Raw genomic sequence first — 15538 nt, forward strand, 5'->3', positions numbered from 1 at the left:
AAAAATTCTTACCTGTCATAATGGAATGGTTTAGGCAAAAGTAGGTTTTTTTTTTTTTTTTTTTTTTTTTTTTTCCCCAGAGATTGAATAAAGCCATGGGGAACATGTGTTTTATCCCTCAGAAGAATTGAACAAAAAGTCAATGTGTGGAATTTCTATTTTTGGACTCTCTTGTTGCATGCTCTTAGTAACAATAAATTGGTGATACAAAAGACAGACACCATATCACACCCTCCAGCTATCCCTGTTTCCCTATTGAAACATTCATTACTTTATATTGTTTTCACATTGCCAGGCACTGCTAGTTATTGTTTTAAATTGCTAGCACAGAGCTTGTAAATTACAAGATATTTCTCCCAGACTAAGGCCTCAGCTCTGCTCCCCTTGCGATATTCACTGGGATTCCTTGGGCTTCTACTGTATAACTCATTGGAACAGAGAAAGAACTTGACTCTTAAATTATTATCCATTGCCAATTCCAGTATATTATATACATAAAATCTACATTAAACAAACATTACTAAGTGTATTGAAATACAAAAAGTTTGAAACGAGGGGTGGTGCCTAAGAACACATCATCTGCATTGGTGGTTAGAATGATTCCTAACACTTCATAGTTAGGAATAAAAACCCTGAAAGAAGAGAAAATAATTTGTATTAGAAAAAGGACTGCACTAAATCCTGTACCTCTCACCTTGATCAGTTACCAAGTTGGAAAGATAAACTTATAGAAGCACAACTGTTCTCCTTAAAGCAAAGAGTATATTGCTGTCTTCCAGAGAGGTTTCTGTTTGGCTAGAAATATTCACATAATATAGGAGACTTCTTAAAATTCTGGTGTGTTGCAGATATAAAATCTTTGAAATTTCAGCTTTACCGAAAATCATTCTTGTAGTAGCTTCTTATTGGAATTCTTTATTATTTGTGGAAAGACAATATAGTATAACTTTTTGCATTTTTTTCACCAGCCCCTGAAGATGTGCAATCACCCACAGCAATATCTTTTCCCACCTTCCTGCTGATGACTTGGAGTCCACCCAGAGCACCAAATGGTATTATTACAGAATATACTTTATATATGAATGGGACACCGGTTTACTCTGGAAATGGAACTAAGTATGTTGTAAAAGGTGAGTTCTTTGCTAGGTAGCGTGTCAGATGGGTATCTCATGGTTGCAATGAACAATTATATGATTCACACCTTATTTCAGAGGAAAGAAAAATAAATCTGAAATTGGCTGGTTAATATTTTAAAGCATCTTACTCTTTGTTGGGACATAGAGAAATTAACATTGCCATGGTGTAGCTAAATGTTGTGCCTCTTTCACAGGATCTGAGTCATGTTTTTAATGGTTTTATAACATTTTTAACTCATACCATCCAGCTCTCAAAACAAGTAAACTGCCAACTGTTGGAGAAATTATACACAGGTTTAATAGTTTTTCTTACTGCCTTCCCTAAATATTCTTAATTAGAGAGATACTTCATTACTTACCTGAAGAGCCCCTTATTAATTTATTAAAAATATAAACAAATTATGTTTTCTTTTGATAATAGTTGTGCCATGTGCCAATAGCCAAATTATATCAATACTCTTAAACTGTTACACTGAAGTTAAGTTGGCAATACAGTGAAGCATAGTAATCTGACTTTCTATTTTAATGTAATTGGTGTAATTTCATGAATTTTCCAAATTACTTGTTCAGACATTATGCGAATAGCAACAACAAAAATAATAATAAAAAACTAAACTGAAACAAGAAAAACTTCAAGAGCAACAATAACAAAAGGAACCAAACAAACAAACAAACAAAAAAACCCCAAAAACCACCAAAAAACCGAAAAAGAAAATACGGAGCTAGAAATGCCATGCCACAGCATAAGCTCTATTGTGGACCCATCAGAATTTGTATATCTTGGTAGGTACCAGAGAAAATAAAGGATTTCATATTGGACAATGTGGGGGGAAAAGAGTACCATGACCCTACTTTCTTTTTAATGTAAGGTCTTAAAATTCAAAGCCATTTCTGCATCTTGAGTCAGTATAAAACTTATTTAAAAATTCATATAGTTCAAATTTCTTTGCCTTGCACAGGCCATAAGGTACCGGTGTGGTGGGTCAGTTTTGACACTGAAAAATGAATCCAGTTAGGGAACCTCCTGAAGGCTGTTGATGATCACTATAATAAATAGTGCACACTTTAAGTCAAACTTTTTCATTCTGTATTCAAAGGTAATGGATTTTTCGTAACCATAGTAACCTTAGTGTATTTCTGGATAAATACATGAGGTATATACATTCTGGTTTTATTTTTGAATATAAACTACCACATTATGTATTACTAATAATATGAAAAATAGGATATAGGTTAGCATAATGACAGCTCAAACTAGTGTGCATTTTTCTTCTGCAAAAAATAAATATTTATCAAAAGTGTAGGTTCAATTAATTTCTCCCCCATCTCCCCAGTTTTCTGGTATTCTTGCAGTGCCATTTATCTTTTTTTGCAAGATTTCCATTAATCTCTCATTGCCATATCATAGCACTGTTCTTAAAATTTTTGAAGTGCAAATAGTTGTGCTTCCAATCTTACTAAAATCATTACTGAAATTTCATCATAGGTCCATAATTTAACCAAAATGTTCATCTGCAACCTGATTATAAATGGGCAGGTGATGTAAAACATTTGAGGAAAAGTTCACCATGATGTTGGTTGGTTGGTTTAGATTCATGTCTGCTTGCAGTCTGAATTATAGCCAAAATGAATGCTTATTGATAGAAATTATGGTCAAGTGACTTTTGTAATGCTTCTTTAAAAATATAGAAAGCATAAGGCTTCTAACCTTAAATCTTGAGTGATATGTTAGAATACATTCAGCTGAAGTAGTCAGATGAGATCTCATTTGGTTCATAAGTTTTCTAAACAAACTCTTGTTGCTTTTATGAAGAAATTATTTATTTATCTTTTACTAGAAATTTTTATTGATCCTGTTGAGCATTTAATGACTTTGGTTTCAATTAACCTAAGACACAGATCTAAAGAAAGCAGAAAGTCCTAACTTATTCAAACGAGAAGGCTGGATCAGATTGTGTTACTGTAAGCTGTACACCACAAGACCCATTCTTTTCTACGTGGTGTGGAGATCAGTCTGTTTACTTTGGGTCCATTTTTTGTAGCTGCCTATTTCTCCCTCTGCCTGAGGGAGAAGTGGCAATGTGAGCCCGCAGGCTGGGATTTGGGTCACTAGAAATCCCAGTCCTTGTGAATCGAGTTTATTCAAGATCGTGCTTAGATCTGCGTATATCTTTATTTGACCTGATTTTGCTTCCTTGCAGAGCCCAAGATTTTCCAATTTTATAGGCTAGATTTAAAAGAGGTATAACGTGATCTTCTTTTTTATTTCCCCAAGGGCTACAGTTTTACAGTGAAAAGTTGTAGCTTTTGGTTTTGGAGTATTATGTTATATAGGTCTTGGGTTTTCCCATATAACTATCCTTTTGTTTTCAGCATTTATGCCAGTGATTTTGGTGTCTTATTAGCCACAACGTAATACACTATTGACCCTAGACAGAGAGACAAAGTTCATTATCTCTGATATCTAAAAATTATTGACTCACCAAAATAATTTTCCTCATTTAGGAACTATGATTTACTTCCTGGCCAGTAGTCTATACCAGAAAGTCATAGATTCTTTCTGTGTTTTTGAAGTGCTGTATCTATGGAAATGTGATGGTTTTCTAAATCTTTCTTTTTAAGAAGACATAAATTCTGTTTAAAAATTAGTACTTCACTGACTTTCATTTTAGACCATGGAAATTGCAATCAGTTTAGGCTAATGAATCCATAACTTGAGGAGGGATATGTTTTCTCAACACCATAATAGCAAATATATTGTTAAATTAATTTCTGATCTTGCCAGTTGTTGAGGGCTTGAAATACTCATTGATTTTCATGGAAATTCAAGTGTTTGTTTCCTCTAGGGGCTGAACTGTAATTAAAAAAGAAACCCTTTAAAAGCACACGTGGCAAATGTACACTTTACCACATTGAAAAAGGAGACCCATTAGGAATCCATCATCCATTAGTGCCTTTAAATATTTCCCCCATATTGACAAATTTGGTTTCTGTGTTGTGAGTAATAAAACACTGAAATGAGCCAGCCCCTCTACCACAACACCTGTATTAACTGTCTGCCTGTGATTTTTCTGCTTCCCACCTTTATGCATTTGCTTTATGTGGTGTATGTTCTACTTGCTCATGCAATCTGGGTTGTATTTCACATCCTATATTCCACTGAAAGTCTAATCTCTCCAAGGAATGAGCCCAGAGGAAATAGTCCCAGATTACGGGTTGAACTTGAGCAGTGTGAATCCATGCCCCTGTATTTATGGTTTCAGTTGCTCTGTGTGTGAATGCAGAAGCTCCTGTAGCCAAGACCATCATCTGCAGCTCAGAAGAGTAGTTGCAATAGGATTCTGCTCCCCAGACCATCAGACCTAACTGTTTTGTAGATGACTAGCAGCTGTGAGGAGCTGGAGAAGCTTGTACGGTTATCTTCAGAGCTCTTAATGTATTGATCTTAAAAAGGCTTCTGATTTTAGGAAAATCTGAGCTGGTTTTCCCTGGCAACAGGAAAATATTCTTTTCATTCAAACACTCATCGCCAAAACCAAAGCTTCTACTTTGAAGCATGAAGAATTCTTAAAATAGTTATTTTAAAGATATTTTAAAGTTTATGCAAGGTATCGCTTCCTGTCTTCTCTTTTGTTTAGTCTCAGAATTTTTCTACCTGTCTTAGATTAAAAGGGCTACAGGGTGGGTTTTATCCTGAAAAGTAGTAGACTATTGTCTACCAGCCTGAGCTGGTGGTGCCAATACCACCAACAGAAGGGTGATCTAATAAATGCAGAATGTTGTAGCATAAGCAGAGATGATCAGATGTGACCCAAATGCTCAGGGTTTTGGGGTTTCTTTTGGGTTTTTTTTCAGGGGGTTTATTTTTTGTTTGTGTGTTTGTTTGTTTGGTTTTTTTTTTGCGGATGAGGAACCTAACTGATGTGAAAAAACTTTAGAAAAAAGGTTAGAGCAACATGTTCCTGTGTTCTTAAAAGCTGAACATTTGATGGACTGAGAAATGGTGCTCATTGTCTAAGATGTTTACAAAGGGAAATGACTTTGTGGGTACATTAGAAAACAAACAAGACAAACAGTATGGATCTATCTTTGCTCTGAGCTTGGCATTGAGGATGTATATCTGCATTTTCTGCAGCACTAGGTACTTGACAATGTTAACAAATTGTGTTCATATAATTTTCCTAGCAGAATCTAATGGTTCTCATCATGAATCTTTAAAAGGAAGATTTTCTTATTAAGACTCAGCTGTATGAAACTTATTTTTCTCTGCCAAACTGCAAGAAGTGTTTCCAGTTTTTCAGGAAAGAAATCATGTCACCTATGTTACAAGGGCAGACCCTTAAATGAGTTAAATGGGTACAGAGTTATCCTAAATTGCATGTCCAAGAGTTTATAAAAAAATGTGACAGAGTACTTTGTACCAGGTTTGTGGGCAAAATATTAAGAAGAGCCTTGGACAAGGTGAGGAAGAGCTGTCTTCACATTTTTTTTTTTTCTGAGAGCATGAACTAAGTTTTAGCTTATTCAAATTGTTATTTGACCTGAATGTGGAAAGGCTGATCTCACAAAACCAGGTTATAATGGCAGCCTTGTTTTATTGTGAGGAAGAGACAGATGTTTGACATCTGTTCAATCAGGGCTTAACATATTTGAACTTAAAAAAAAAAGGGAGAATCCCAAATTAGTACCTGTATATTTTATGTTGCTCTAAACCAGTAGTGATTACAGTACACATCATGCACAGCCATGTGAAATGACTACATTTTACAGAAAAATTGGCAAAGTTTTTGGTCCTTCATACCCCAGGAACGCTACTGCTTGTTTTAAATTAGAAGTCATGATAATAAAAGCAGAATAATAATATCAGTATTGCACTGATTGCTAAGTGAAACAATTTGAGCAAGAAAATCCACAGAGTAGCATGTAGAAGATAATTGCAGTAAGATGTATCACTGCAAGAGGCTGAAACACTCAGAAGAAAATCCTTATCTTATTTTTAGGGAATTCTTTTGGTTACTTTTCACAATTTTCTGCTATAGCCATGTTTAAGAACAACAGTTTCTAACCCTAAGGATTTGCCTTCCTTTGTTTTAGGTCCTGCTCAAGGATGACAGGCAGCTTTTGCCTTAAAGGACAAACAATAGAGAAATTCTGTAGTTCTCTGGTATGAGTTTATTTTCCATCTTCCAGGTGGCAGCGAAATTCTTATAACTGCTAAATGTAATCAGTGTGTTCTTTCACTACAGGTTTTTGAAAGAGTTGTTTGCTATCAAATACAATATTAGTGCTAGATTTATAGATATTATAACCCTGAATGTCACAATTCCTCATTTTTTTTTGTGAAACAGAGACTTCTTTAGCACCATGGTGAACAATAAAAGTCAGTCTTCACTTCTTTGCAGTTAGAATTGGTTATCTGAAACATCTTGCACATGACCCAGTGAGACATGGCCCAGTGTCTCACCCTTATTTTGGGGTCTTGTACTACTATGCAACAGTGCCAGGCCAACATATGCAGCTGGTAAGTCATACAGGATGGCTTATGAAGAATGCCTGCTGCTTCAGGCCTTATTTTGGCCCTGTCCCACGCATTTAAGTGAACATGTAGAGGTGCACCTGGCACTAGAGGGCAGGGTATGCCAGCCTGACAGGAGAAGCTGCCTTCCTCTGAAAGTTCTAGGGCTGTAAGGAGGCACATTTGATACACCTGAAGTGGCAACACTGACATTGCCGGTGACCGGTGCTGTGGTAATTAATTCCCCAGCCCCAGAATGCAGATTCAGCAGGCACAAAACCAAAGGGCAAATGGGCTGTCTGAGCCTGGCGTTCCGGTATTTCAAACTCAGATAGAGAGATCTGGTGCACTCGTTGGACTTAATAATACACATCTGGGGAATTTAGAGGGGAGGGAGGCAGGGGAAGGGTAAAAGCATTATGTTTATTTGTAGCAGCTCTGTTGTATCATTTTGTATTGCAGTGCATTAGTGCAGTGTTAAATAAAATCTGCTTATTTAAAATCCTTTTAAATAGTGTTTAAATATTTCCTGCTGATACAATCTGCTAAAGTAGTTATCCTTGCTGCAGATTTCAGTTAACCTTGTCGCAGATATTAAGCCTGAAGCTACACAGACTTTTAGGGACCTTGATTATAGAGCAAAACCTAATGGTGTCATTATAAAACCACAGCTGGACAAGCTTCTGGAGTCCTTGTCCTTTGATCAGATTTGGGTAACACAGCAAGCCAGGAGAGAGCTCATGCTAACCCTGCTGGAATTGCTGAGCTCTCAGGTTACTTGAGTACCACTTTCTAAAAATTAAAATGCAACACAAATTATAAAATGAGACTCATTGGGACCTTCCAGTCTTCTGCATGTACCAAAGTGAACTGGAGCAAAATAGCTTCTCCAGAGCTAATAGCTGTAGAACAGGGAGAGTGTTTATTCTATCCTTTCCCTTCTGGCACATAAGAATTATTTTGGCTATGGGCTCTGTTTTCTAAACAAAGAGAAGAAAAGATTGATTTCCTGCCTTGTCTAAATTCCATTATAAGAAATTAAGCCCCTAAAAATGTAAAACTCCCAGATTATTTTTTTCTGTAATATTACTTCAAAATATTTGTCAGAATTAGGCATCTGTAATCTTTTTGTTCTGTATTTTCTCCTTCAATATCCAGGTTGGTAAGCAGATTTAAAGATGCTAAGATATCTTCAGAAGACAGTGTCTACTGAGAAGGACACATTTAAATGAAGTTGAGTTCAATTTTTAAAATGTGAATTTACAGCCTTACAGCCCTTTTTCTTTTTTTTTTTTAATCCTTCAGCAGAGCTTACTTCTTAATGTCCACATATAATTGTCTTGTTGGTTTTCTGCACTGGCATGTGGATGTGTAGGTCTTCTCCAAGATACCCTTTTTGCAGTTAGATAGCAAATTCTTATTTTGCTACTTTCTGAGATCAAGTTCTTGTAATGTTGTGTGTGTGAGCCTCTCTTGGGTAAACTGGCCAAATCTTGTCTGCTTTGCTCTTGGATTTTTCTGAAGGGGTAATCTATTTCTCTGCATTTTGTCTTTAGTCAGTGAGAGCTTCACATCAAGTGTCATAGTTTGTCTTTGTGAGCTGTTGTCTCACGGTGACTAGCTTTGTTACTAAATATAATGAGAAGTCTTTAAGATTTGCAAGAACTAGGATATGCTTTCTTGGCCATGTTGTGCTCATAGCCTGAAGTACTTTTTGTGGGATCTTATTTTAGCAGTATGCCTGGTAATTATGGTTTGCCTGAATCTGGTAAAACAAAATGGTGGTTTTCATTCAGGTTTTAATTTTTCTGATAAAATGGACACATAAGCTTATTGTTTAAAGCAAGTTTTCATTCAGTCACAATTTCATTAAGTGCTTTAGAAAACATCAGGAACTGTGCACGGTTTTGTGTTGCAATTATAAAAAATATATAGATAGATCAAGAAAAGCAGCTCCCCTTTTCTAAAAGATTTTTTTTGTTTTGTTTTGCCAGGATCATTCTGAGATACTTGGTAAATGATTTATGCTTAGTTTCAGGTAATGCTAGACTCAGGTAAATGAAGATATGACACCTCTTGCACAGATGGACTAAGCCCAAACTTGCTGCTTCTGCTTGAATCTCTACATATCCATTTATAAGGACACGCCTCACTTAGCCATAATTTAATAGGCTTGGATAGAGTGGGGCAGCCTTCTTGATATTTCCAGCTACATAATGAAACTAGTCTCTGAGCTTTTCCTTATGCCCTGGAAAAGATACTCATAGTTCTCCTTATTAATTTAGGAACATTTGGTCTCCTAAACTGCTAAAGAGTTGATGAATATTTAATTTGAAATAGATATTTTATTCCATACTTCTGCATTACAAAGTGTGTTGGTTTATCAGCTGTGATAATTCCACAGAGCAGTACATGTATTCTTTGGCTAGTGCTAGACACAGACCCTTCTCTCTATACCTGGTATATCCCAACATTCCTTTAACCTTGGAATATTGATAAATTATGACAATATACAGGTAGGTAACACCACAGCAGAACTTCTAGGTGGATATCCCCTTTCCTTTGCTTTTACTAAATCCGTAACAATGAGGGCATTGAGTCATTTACCATTACCAAAATATTTCCAGCACATCATTTTTTGAAAAAAACAAATAGCTGTAAGGAGACAAATTTATGGAAAGTACAGTCCTTGGTTTTTGCACGTGTTTTGGACTTATACTTTCAATAAGTCTGAGAAACTTTTTTAGAATTTCCATTTATAAAATACTTCACCAGTTAATGTAAGTACAGACTTTTCTGAGTGTTTTTCATCTTGCATGAGTCTTGTCTTGCGTGTGAATGATATAAGACTGTGTGTTATCAGACCATAAAATAGTTGGATGTAAGTTTGATTTCAAAAATATTTGGTGGTTTGTACAATTGGAGTATTCATGTATTTTCAAAATCTCCTCTTAAGTTACATGGAAACATATGAAAGGAAAGGATCTTATCCCCAAAACCATGGGAGGCATTCTAGGATACTTCCTTTCCCGTTACCACTGCCAGCAATATAACTTAGGCTTCTACACTGATTGCTTAAATTGTTTACATAAAGCTTAATAGCTTTTTTAGCCAGAACTGAACTCCATCATGTTTTTCACTAGTCTTCCATGGAATATGTCTTTTATGATGATTTATTTCTGATTGAAGCATTTTACATAGATTGTAGTTGGGCTCTGAAAACTGCTGGGGATTTTCCTCTTTTTCTTTCTTGCATTTCCATGGGTTTTATTGTATGAATAGACACATTAAAGCGATGGGTTACCAAGAAATTAACTAGTGGGAAAAAATATTCAAGTGAACATAAAGCTAAACATGTGAAAAGATGATCAGATTAGTGTGCTTTAAGTAAGGCTTAGACTTATGGTCTAAGATGAATAGAAAGGTGGGTGATAAACATTGTTATTTCTGTGTTGGCTGCTTTGGACAGCCGGGTTCCATGATTACAGAGATACATCTAAGTCATGTCTACAGTCTGCATGTCTTGATTTCTTGATATCTTTTTTTTTTTTTTCCTGTCTGGATATGTTTATGGCTACGGAAGATTGTTCAGAGGTGATCAAAGAATCTGGTTTATTAGGACAACGATCCTATGCAGGATCATTGGCTGGACAGGGGGAGTTCACACAAAGGATGCATAAGTGACATTTTCTGTCTATTCTAGGAGAAATGCTGAAAATTAATGAAATTATCAATAATGAAAAGTTACCCATGTTGATGCTCTATGTCAATAGCTTCCTTTTGAAAGCTAAATTTCATATTAACTTCAACTTTGGAGCTATTTATGATCACTTAATTTTAATAGTGCTAGTAATTTTTGTTCTGATCAAGGAACAAAAATTGAATCCAATTGACAAGCATTTATAAATATCATGAGCTGGCATGCTAGCCTTTTCATCAGCTCAAGGATGTTAGATTAAACATTTCAACTAATGTGTTTTGAATGTTTAGAGGTATGACTCTTGGGATTTAATATCATTGTGGCAATGTCACATAACAATTCCTAAGCTGTTAAATTGTACTGGGAATTAAAATACATGTGCAATTTAAGTCTTTCTCCTATGTTTACAGGCAGAGAAAATTGCAGAGAAAGCTTGTCAAGTAAAACTAAAACCAAAGTGAGATACACTGAATAGATAAAAAAAATAATAAATTAGAAGTGTTACATGAAAAAGAGGTACAAGTCTTGGCTTAAATATGAAAAGAAGTTGTGTGGCAGAGATCAAGGCAAAATAAACAAATGGTAAATAGAGCTAGAAAATAATTTAAAATATTTGCATTCAGGAAAAAGGAAAAATCCAAGTAGATAAATAGTCTAGATTCAAAATAGCTGAGAGAAATTACAAGGAAACTTCTTCATCAAAGAGCCTGTTCTTAGTCATGTTTCTTTGGGAGTTACAATAATCAAAATTGTAGTGCCACAGCCAGAGAACCAAAAAACAGTAAAGCAGCTAGACTGAAATAGATCCTTGTTTCTACACCTTGTCACCAGGTAACAGAGTTTTTGGAGGTAGAACTGCTGTGGGGAAAAGCCACAATTTTGGCAAAATCTGTGGCCTTCATGTGCTATCTTACAAATTGTGGTCACAACAGGTGCTTTCAGGTGTCAGCAGAGAAGCTGGGGATGTGAATCGACATGGAGATGAGTCTGTTCCTCCAGGAGGTCCTGCTGGAGCAGCAGTATGTCAGCTGTGAATCATAGAATGGCCTGAGTGGGAAGGGACCTTTAAGATCATCTTGCTCGAGCCCCCTGCCGTGGGCAGGACACCTTCCACTAGACCAGGTTGCTCAGAGCCCCATCCAACCTGGCCCTGAACACTCCCAGGGAGGAGCAGCTTCTCTGGGCAGCCTGTTCTCGTGCCTCAACCACCCTCAGAGTATAAAGAACTTCCTCGTAAAAATCTAATCTAAACTGGTTCTTTTCCTGTTTGAATCCATTCCCCCTTGTCACTCAGTGCTCTCTGTCTTTCTGCAGGCTTCCTTCAGGTACTGGAAGTCTTCAATTAGATCACTCCAAATCCTTCTCTTTTCAGGCTGAGCAATCTCAGTTCTCTTAGCCCTTGCTCATAAATGAGGTGCTCCATCCCACTAATGAGTTTGGTGGCCCTGCTTTGGACCTGCTCCAACAGGCAATGCTAGGGAAGCATAGGGAAGTTGCAGTTGCAAGTCGTGTGTTAGCTTAGTTGTGTCCCTGAGTTTCACAAGAAAACTCATAAGATGATACCAATAATGTAGCATAATGTGGGCATATACCCAGCACTGACTACTAACATAGTGTCAGTTGTTCTCCTGCAAAAAAGAAGTAGTAATTATAAAACCTAAACAAACCTAAACAACCTATCCTGAAAAATTAAAATTGTGAAACAGCAGAATTAAATAATGTAGTGGGTTCTACACAGGCAAGACTGTAGCGGGGAGAGGGGTGGGGTGAAATACGAAAGCCTCTTAAGGGTTTGCCACTAGTGAATTATGCATCTCACTCTCACTAGTAGGCGTAAATGCATAATTCTAATCTGTTCTTATTACTTATTTATAGCACACAGTAGAATGTAAATTCTGTGCCTCCTTTGTAGGGGCTTAACATGCTGGTTAAGGTATGCAGATATTTCAATGAGCCTACATAGACAACTTTCTGGGCATAACACCCTGTTGCCAATTAAAAGGCATAAACTTCAAGCAATAAATTTAGCTAGCTCTCCTCTCCCATCAACAGGAGGAGCACAGACATGATGTAAGAAATAAGGTATAGGATCAACAGATAATAAGAAGAGCATTCATCTTGAAATAAACTACTCTGCATTATTATTATTTATGATAGTTACTGTTGTTAATAAAGTCCATGTGGGACAGAGGAAAAACCTGCAACAGCCGCTGAATTTATGAGACTGGGGACAGATGCAAGCTCTTCCTTTTATAATGCTGGCACTGATCGATTTGTATTTTTCCCTGATGATGGTTTATGCCATTATAACTGTTTTGTGGCTCCTTACTACTGACTTATGGTTGCAAAGCACTTCACAAATGAGAGCAGGCTTCTGGACATTATATCCTAATCTGCACATCCTATAGATATGCCATAATACAGAGCAGCTGACTGCACCACCTGTGATCTGTGCACCCACAAACATGATTTATTCTGGTAATCCCAGTTTAATGCATCACTTCAGATTGTGGCAGTTATGTTATCTGATGGCATTACTGACACTACATGCCATAACTGGGTAGTGCAACATGTCAAGTTGAAAAAAACTTTGGGCTTTTCTTTTCTTCCCCTTTGTTTTTCATGTGTGTTTTGAATGTAAATATGAAATTAAATGAAACAAAATAAAAACCCCAAAACAACAACAACAACAAACCCCAAACAGCCCAAAACCAAAAAAATAAGGAATCAAAATAATTTTGCACAACCACATGTTGACCATATTAATGACTCTGCAGCTTGGTCTGCTTGTTCTCGTAAGGAGAGAGGAGAGCTGATAGAAATACAGCGTATTTTACTGTGCTGCTTATTTTGTGGTCAGCAGAAAACTAGCTCAGCTTTTGTAGTCTTGCAACAGATTTAACTTGCTATAAATTGTCTTGTTTAGGAGCAGTGCTCAGAAGCTGAGTCCTCCCACTATCCTTGTTCCAGCACTCCAGTAATGTTTTGGCAAACTCCTTTATCCTCTGACTATAATTCAGGAGTACAGAGCTGTTCTGGTCCTAGGAAGGTGATACTATCTCTTCTACAGAAACTCTTAAATCACATGATAGCTTGCCTGGATGGTGAGAATTGTTCCCTAATTATCTCACATGCCTGGGTCTGTACAAAATGGTGACAAAAGTTACTCATCATGTATGTAAAATGCAGATGTTGCTAAATAAAACTCACAACCTAAAAATCCTTGATTTAATCAACCTGTAGTTGATGGCAGGACAAAGAGCCCTTGTTGTAGTTTTATTGTTTAGGTTCCAATTTCTAGTGTTGAGTGTGCTTTCTCAAGCTTCTGCTTGTTTAGTGAATTGGCTTTTGTTGATTAAGACAATTTTTTTGGCATTAAAATGGTATTTTGTGATTCAGTATGCATATTAAATTATAGTAAGGAAAAGACACAAATAAAATTGTCTAAGTTTTGTCAAAATATTTATTTTGGAAATTAATTTCTTTGATGCCATCCCTCTTTTTCTTTGCTTGGCAGAAAAAACTTACATAAAATAAATACAGTGTTAAGGAGTTCAAAGTTGTTTGAGATACAGAAAGAGAAGTATGGAAATCTTGCAGGAATGTTGGACCGATTTGCAAATTATAGTGATGCTTACCTAAGTAATTTAAAAAATATTATATTGGTACTTAATGTTTTTCCCCTCAAGTTTGATTTATAAAGATAACTTTGAATCATCTTGTCAGCAGTACTCGTTGTGCCACAATTTTAGGTGGGGTGAGTGTCTCTGAAATTTCCACTTTCTGAATTTATTTCAAGAGCTTTTTTCTTCCCTTCCTCCACCCACCCCCCTTCTATTATTGAAAGGGAATTCAAGGGAACAGAGCATCCTAATTGCTTTTCTATGTAGCACTTACTCTTGTATACCCTTCTTTGGTGTGTCTTCTTTGTTTCCTTCTCTGAGGTTGTTTCTTTGTAGCCCCTCTTCCTAAGAAAGTGTTTGTAAGTCTCCGCTCTCTCACTGCTGTTTGCCCCGCAGACTTTATTCCTGCACTCTGTAATATATGCTGCTCCAGATGAGACTGAAATATTGATTTATACAAAATGGATAGTAATAGTTGCTGTTTCTCACCATGCATTCATATATAACCACATCTTACTTGCCGCAGCGGCATGTTTGCATGTGCGTTTCCGTGGGTTTTAAAAGTGGCAGCCTGGCACTTCATACAATTATCTCAGCACCAAATGTTAGGTAGATCTGAATTTTGTTTCTCCCACTGCAGCAAGATTGGAATTACCTGGGAATACAGGATGTGCTTCTGCTGGTGAGCCAAAGGGTTTTTGGTCATGCTAATGTGAATCCAGAGTAGTTCCATTTTTATAGACACAGGTATCTGAGTTTCAAATTTGCAATGTATTTGCCTACTGCAAATATATTTTCCAGTTGTGAATATAAAGCTGAAGTAATAGAGAGGTAAAATGGTCAAATCACGCTTTTTTTCCTTTTTCACTTTTTGGGCTAAACATTGACTGAGACATTATGGTTCTTATGATTTATACTAGCAACTCATCTCTATTTAAGGTGGAATAAGAAATACAGTGAATGGATTGGAAGCATTATTGAATGGAAATTTTAATTTAAATTTTAAAATCTTCATTCCTTATTATGTTTAAAGAAATGAAAAATAGGGCTATCAAAGTAAAATAGTGTTATTGACAACAATTCTCTCTACGTGCCTGATAAAAATTAATATGCTTTGTCTTCTTTCTGTTTTTTCCCCCTCTGACCTTCAAACTCATTTTCTTTGTCCAGCTTTTATAATTGAAGTAAACTAGGGAGACAGTGAATGGTTTTAATTCTAGTCAGCAAAGAAGTAACTTGGAAGTTCAATAGGTTCATTTGATGCTGTATGTTTGCATTGACTGACTGTTTCTGTGTCATTTTGGCAGCAAGAGAAGCTTTTGAAAAACCTTCCAAAATGCCTCCATATTTTTCTGATGGTGAATAATGATGATGGGTCAGAGGAAAACATATCAGGGATGTTATGGGAACGAGGATTCCAAGGAGTATGGTGATTCTTCTGTGGTCAGTGACATGACACATCCTTTGAATCACAAAGCAATTTAGGTAGAAGTGCTAAAGTCTGAAGAGAAGTTTAAATGTTCTTCTCAAATGTGTCCTTTCTGTTTTTTCTAAACCATGTGGT

General features: G+C 36.4%; 1 protein-coding gene across 1 annotated transcript in view; it reads left to right on the forward strand.

The window, feature by feature from the left end:
* The window catches only part of USH2A (usherin), a 372326-nt gene that overhangs the window by 162646 nt on the left and 194142 nt on the right, over positions 1 to 15538 (forward strand). Inside the window, exon 31 of the mRNA XM_059467734.1 lies at positions 969 to 1130. Coding sequence (XP_059323717.1) covers positions 969 to 1130 — 162 coding nt within the window. The remainder of the gene's footprint in view (positions 1 to 968; positions 1131 to 15538) is intronic.

This window comes from Ammospiza nelsoni, chromosome 3, assembly GCF_027579445.1.
Source record: "Ammospiza nelsoni isolate bAmmNel1 chromosome 3, bAmmNel1.pri, whole genome shotgun sequence".
Taxonomy (NCBI): domain Eukaryota; kingdom Metazoa; phylum Chordata; class Aves; order Passeriformes; family Passerellidae; genus Ammospiza; species Ammospiza nelsoni.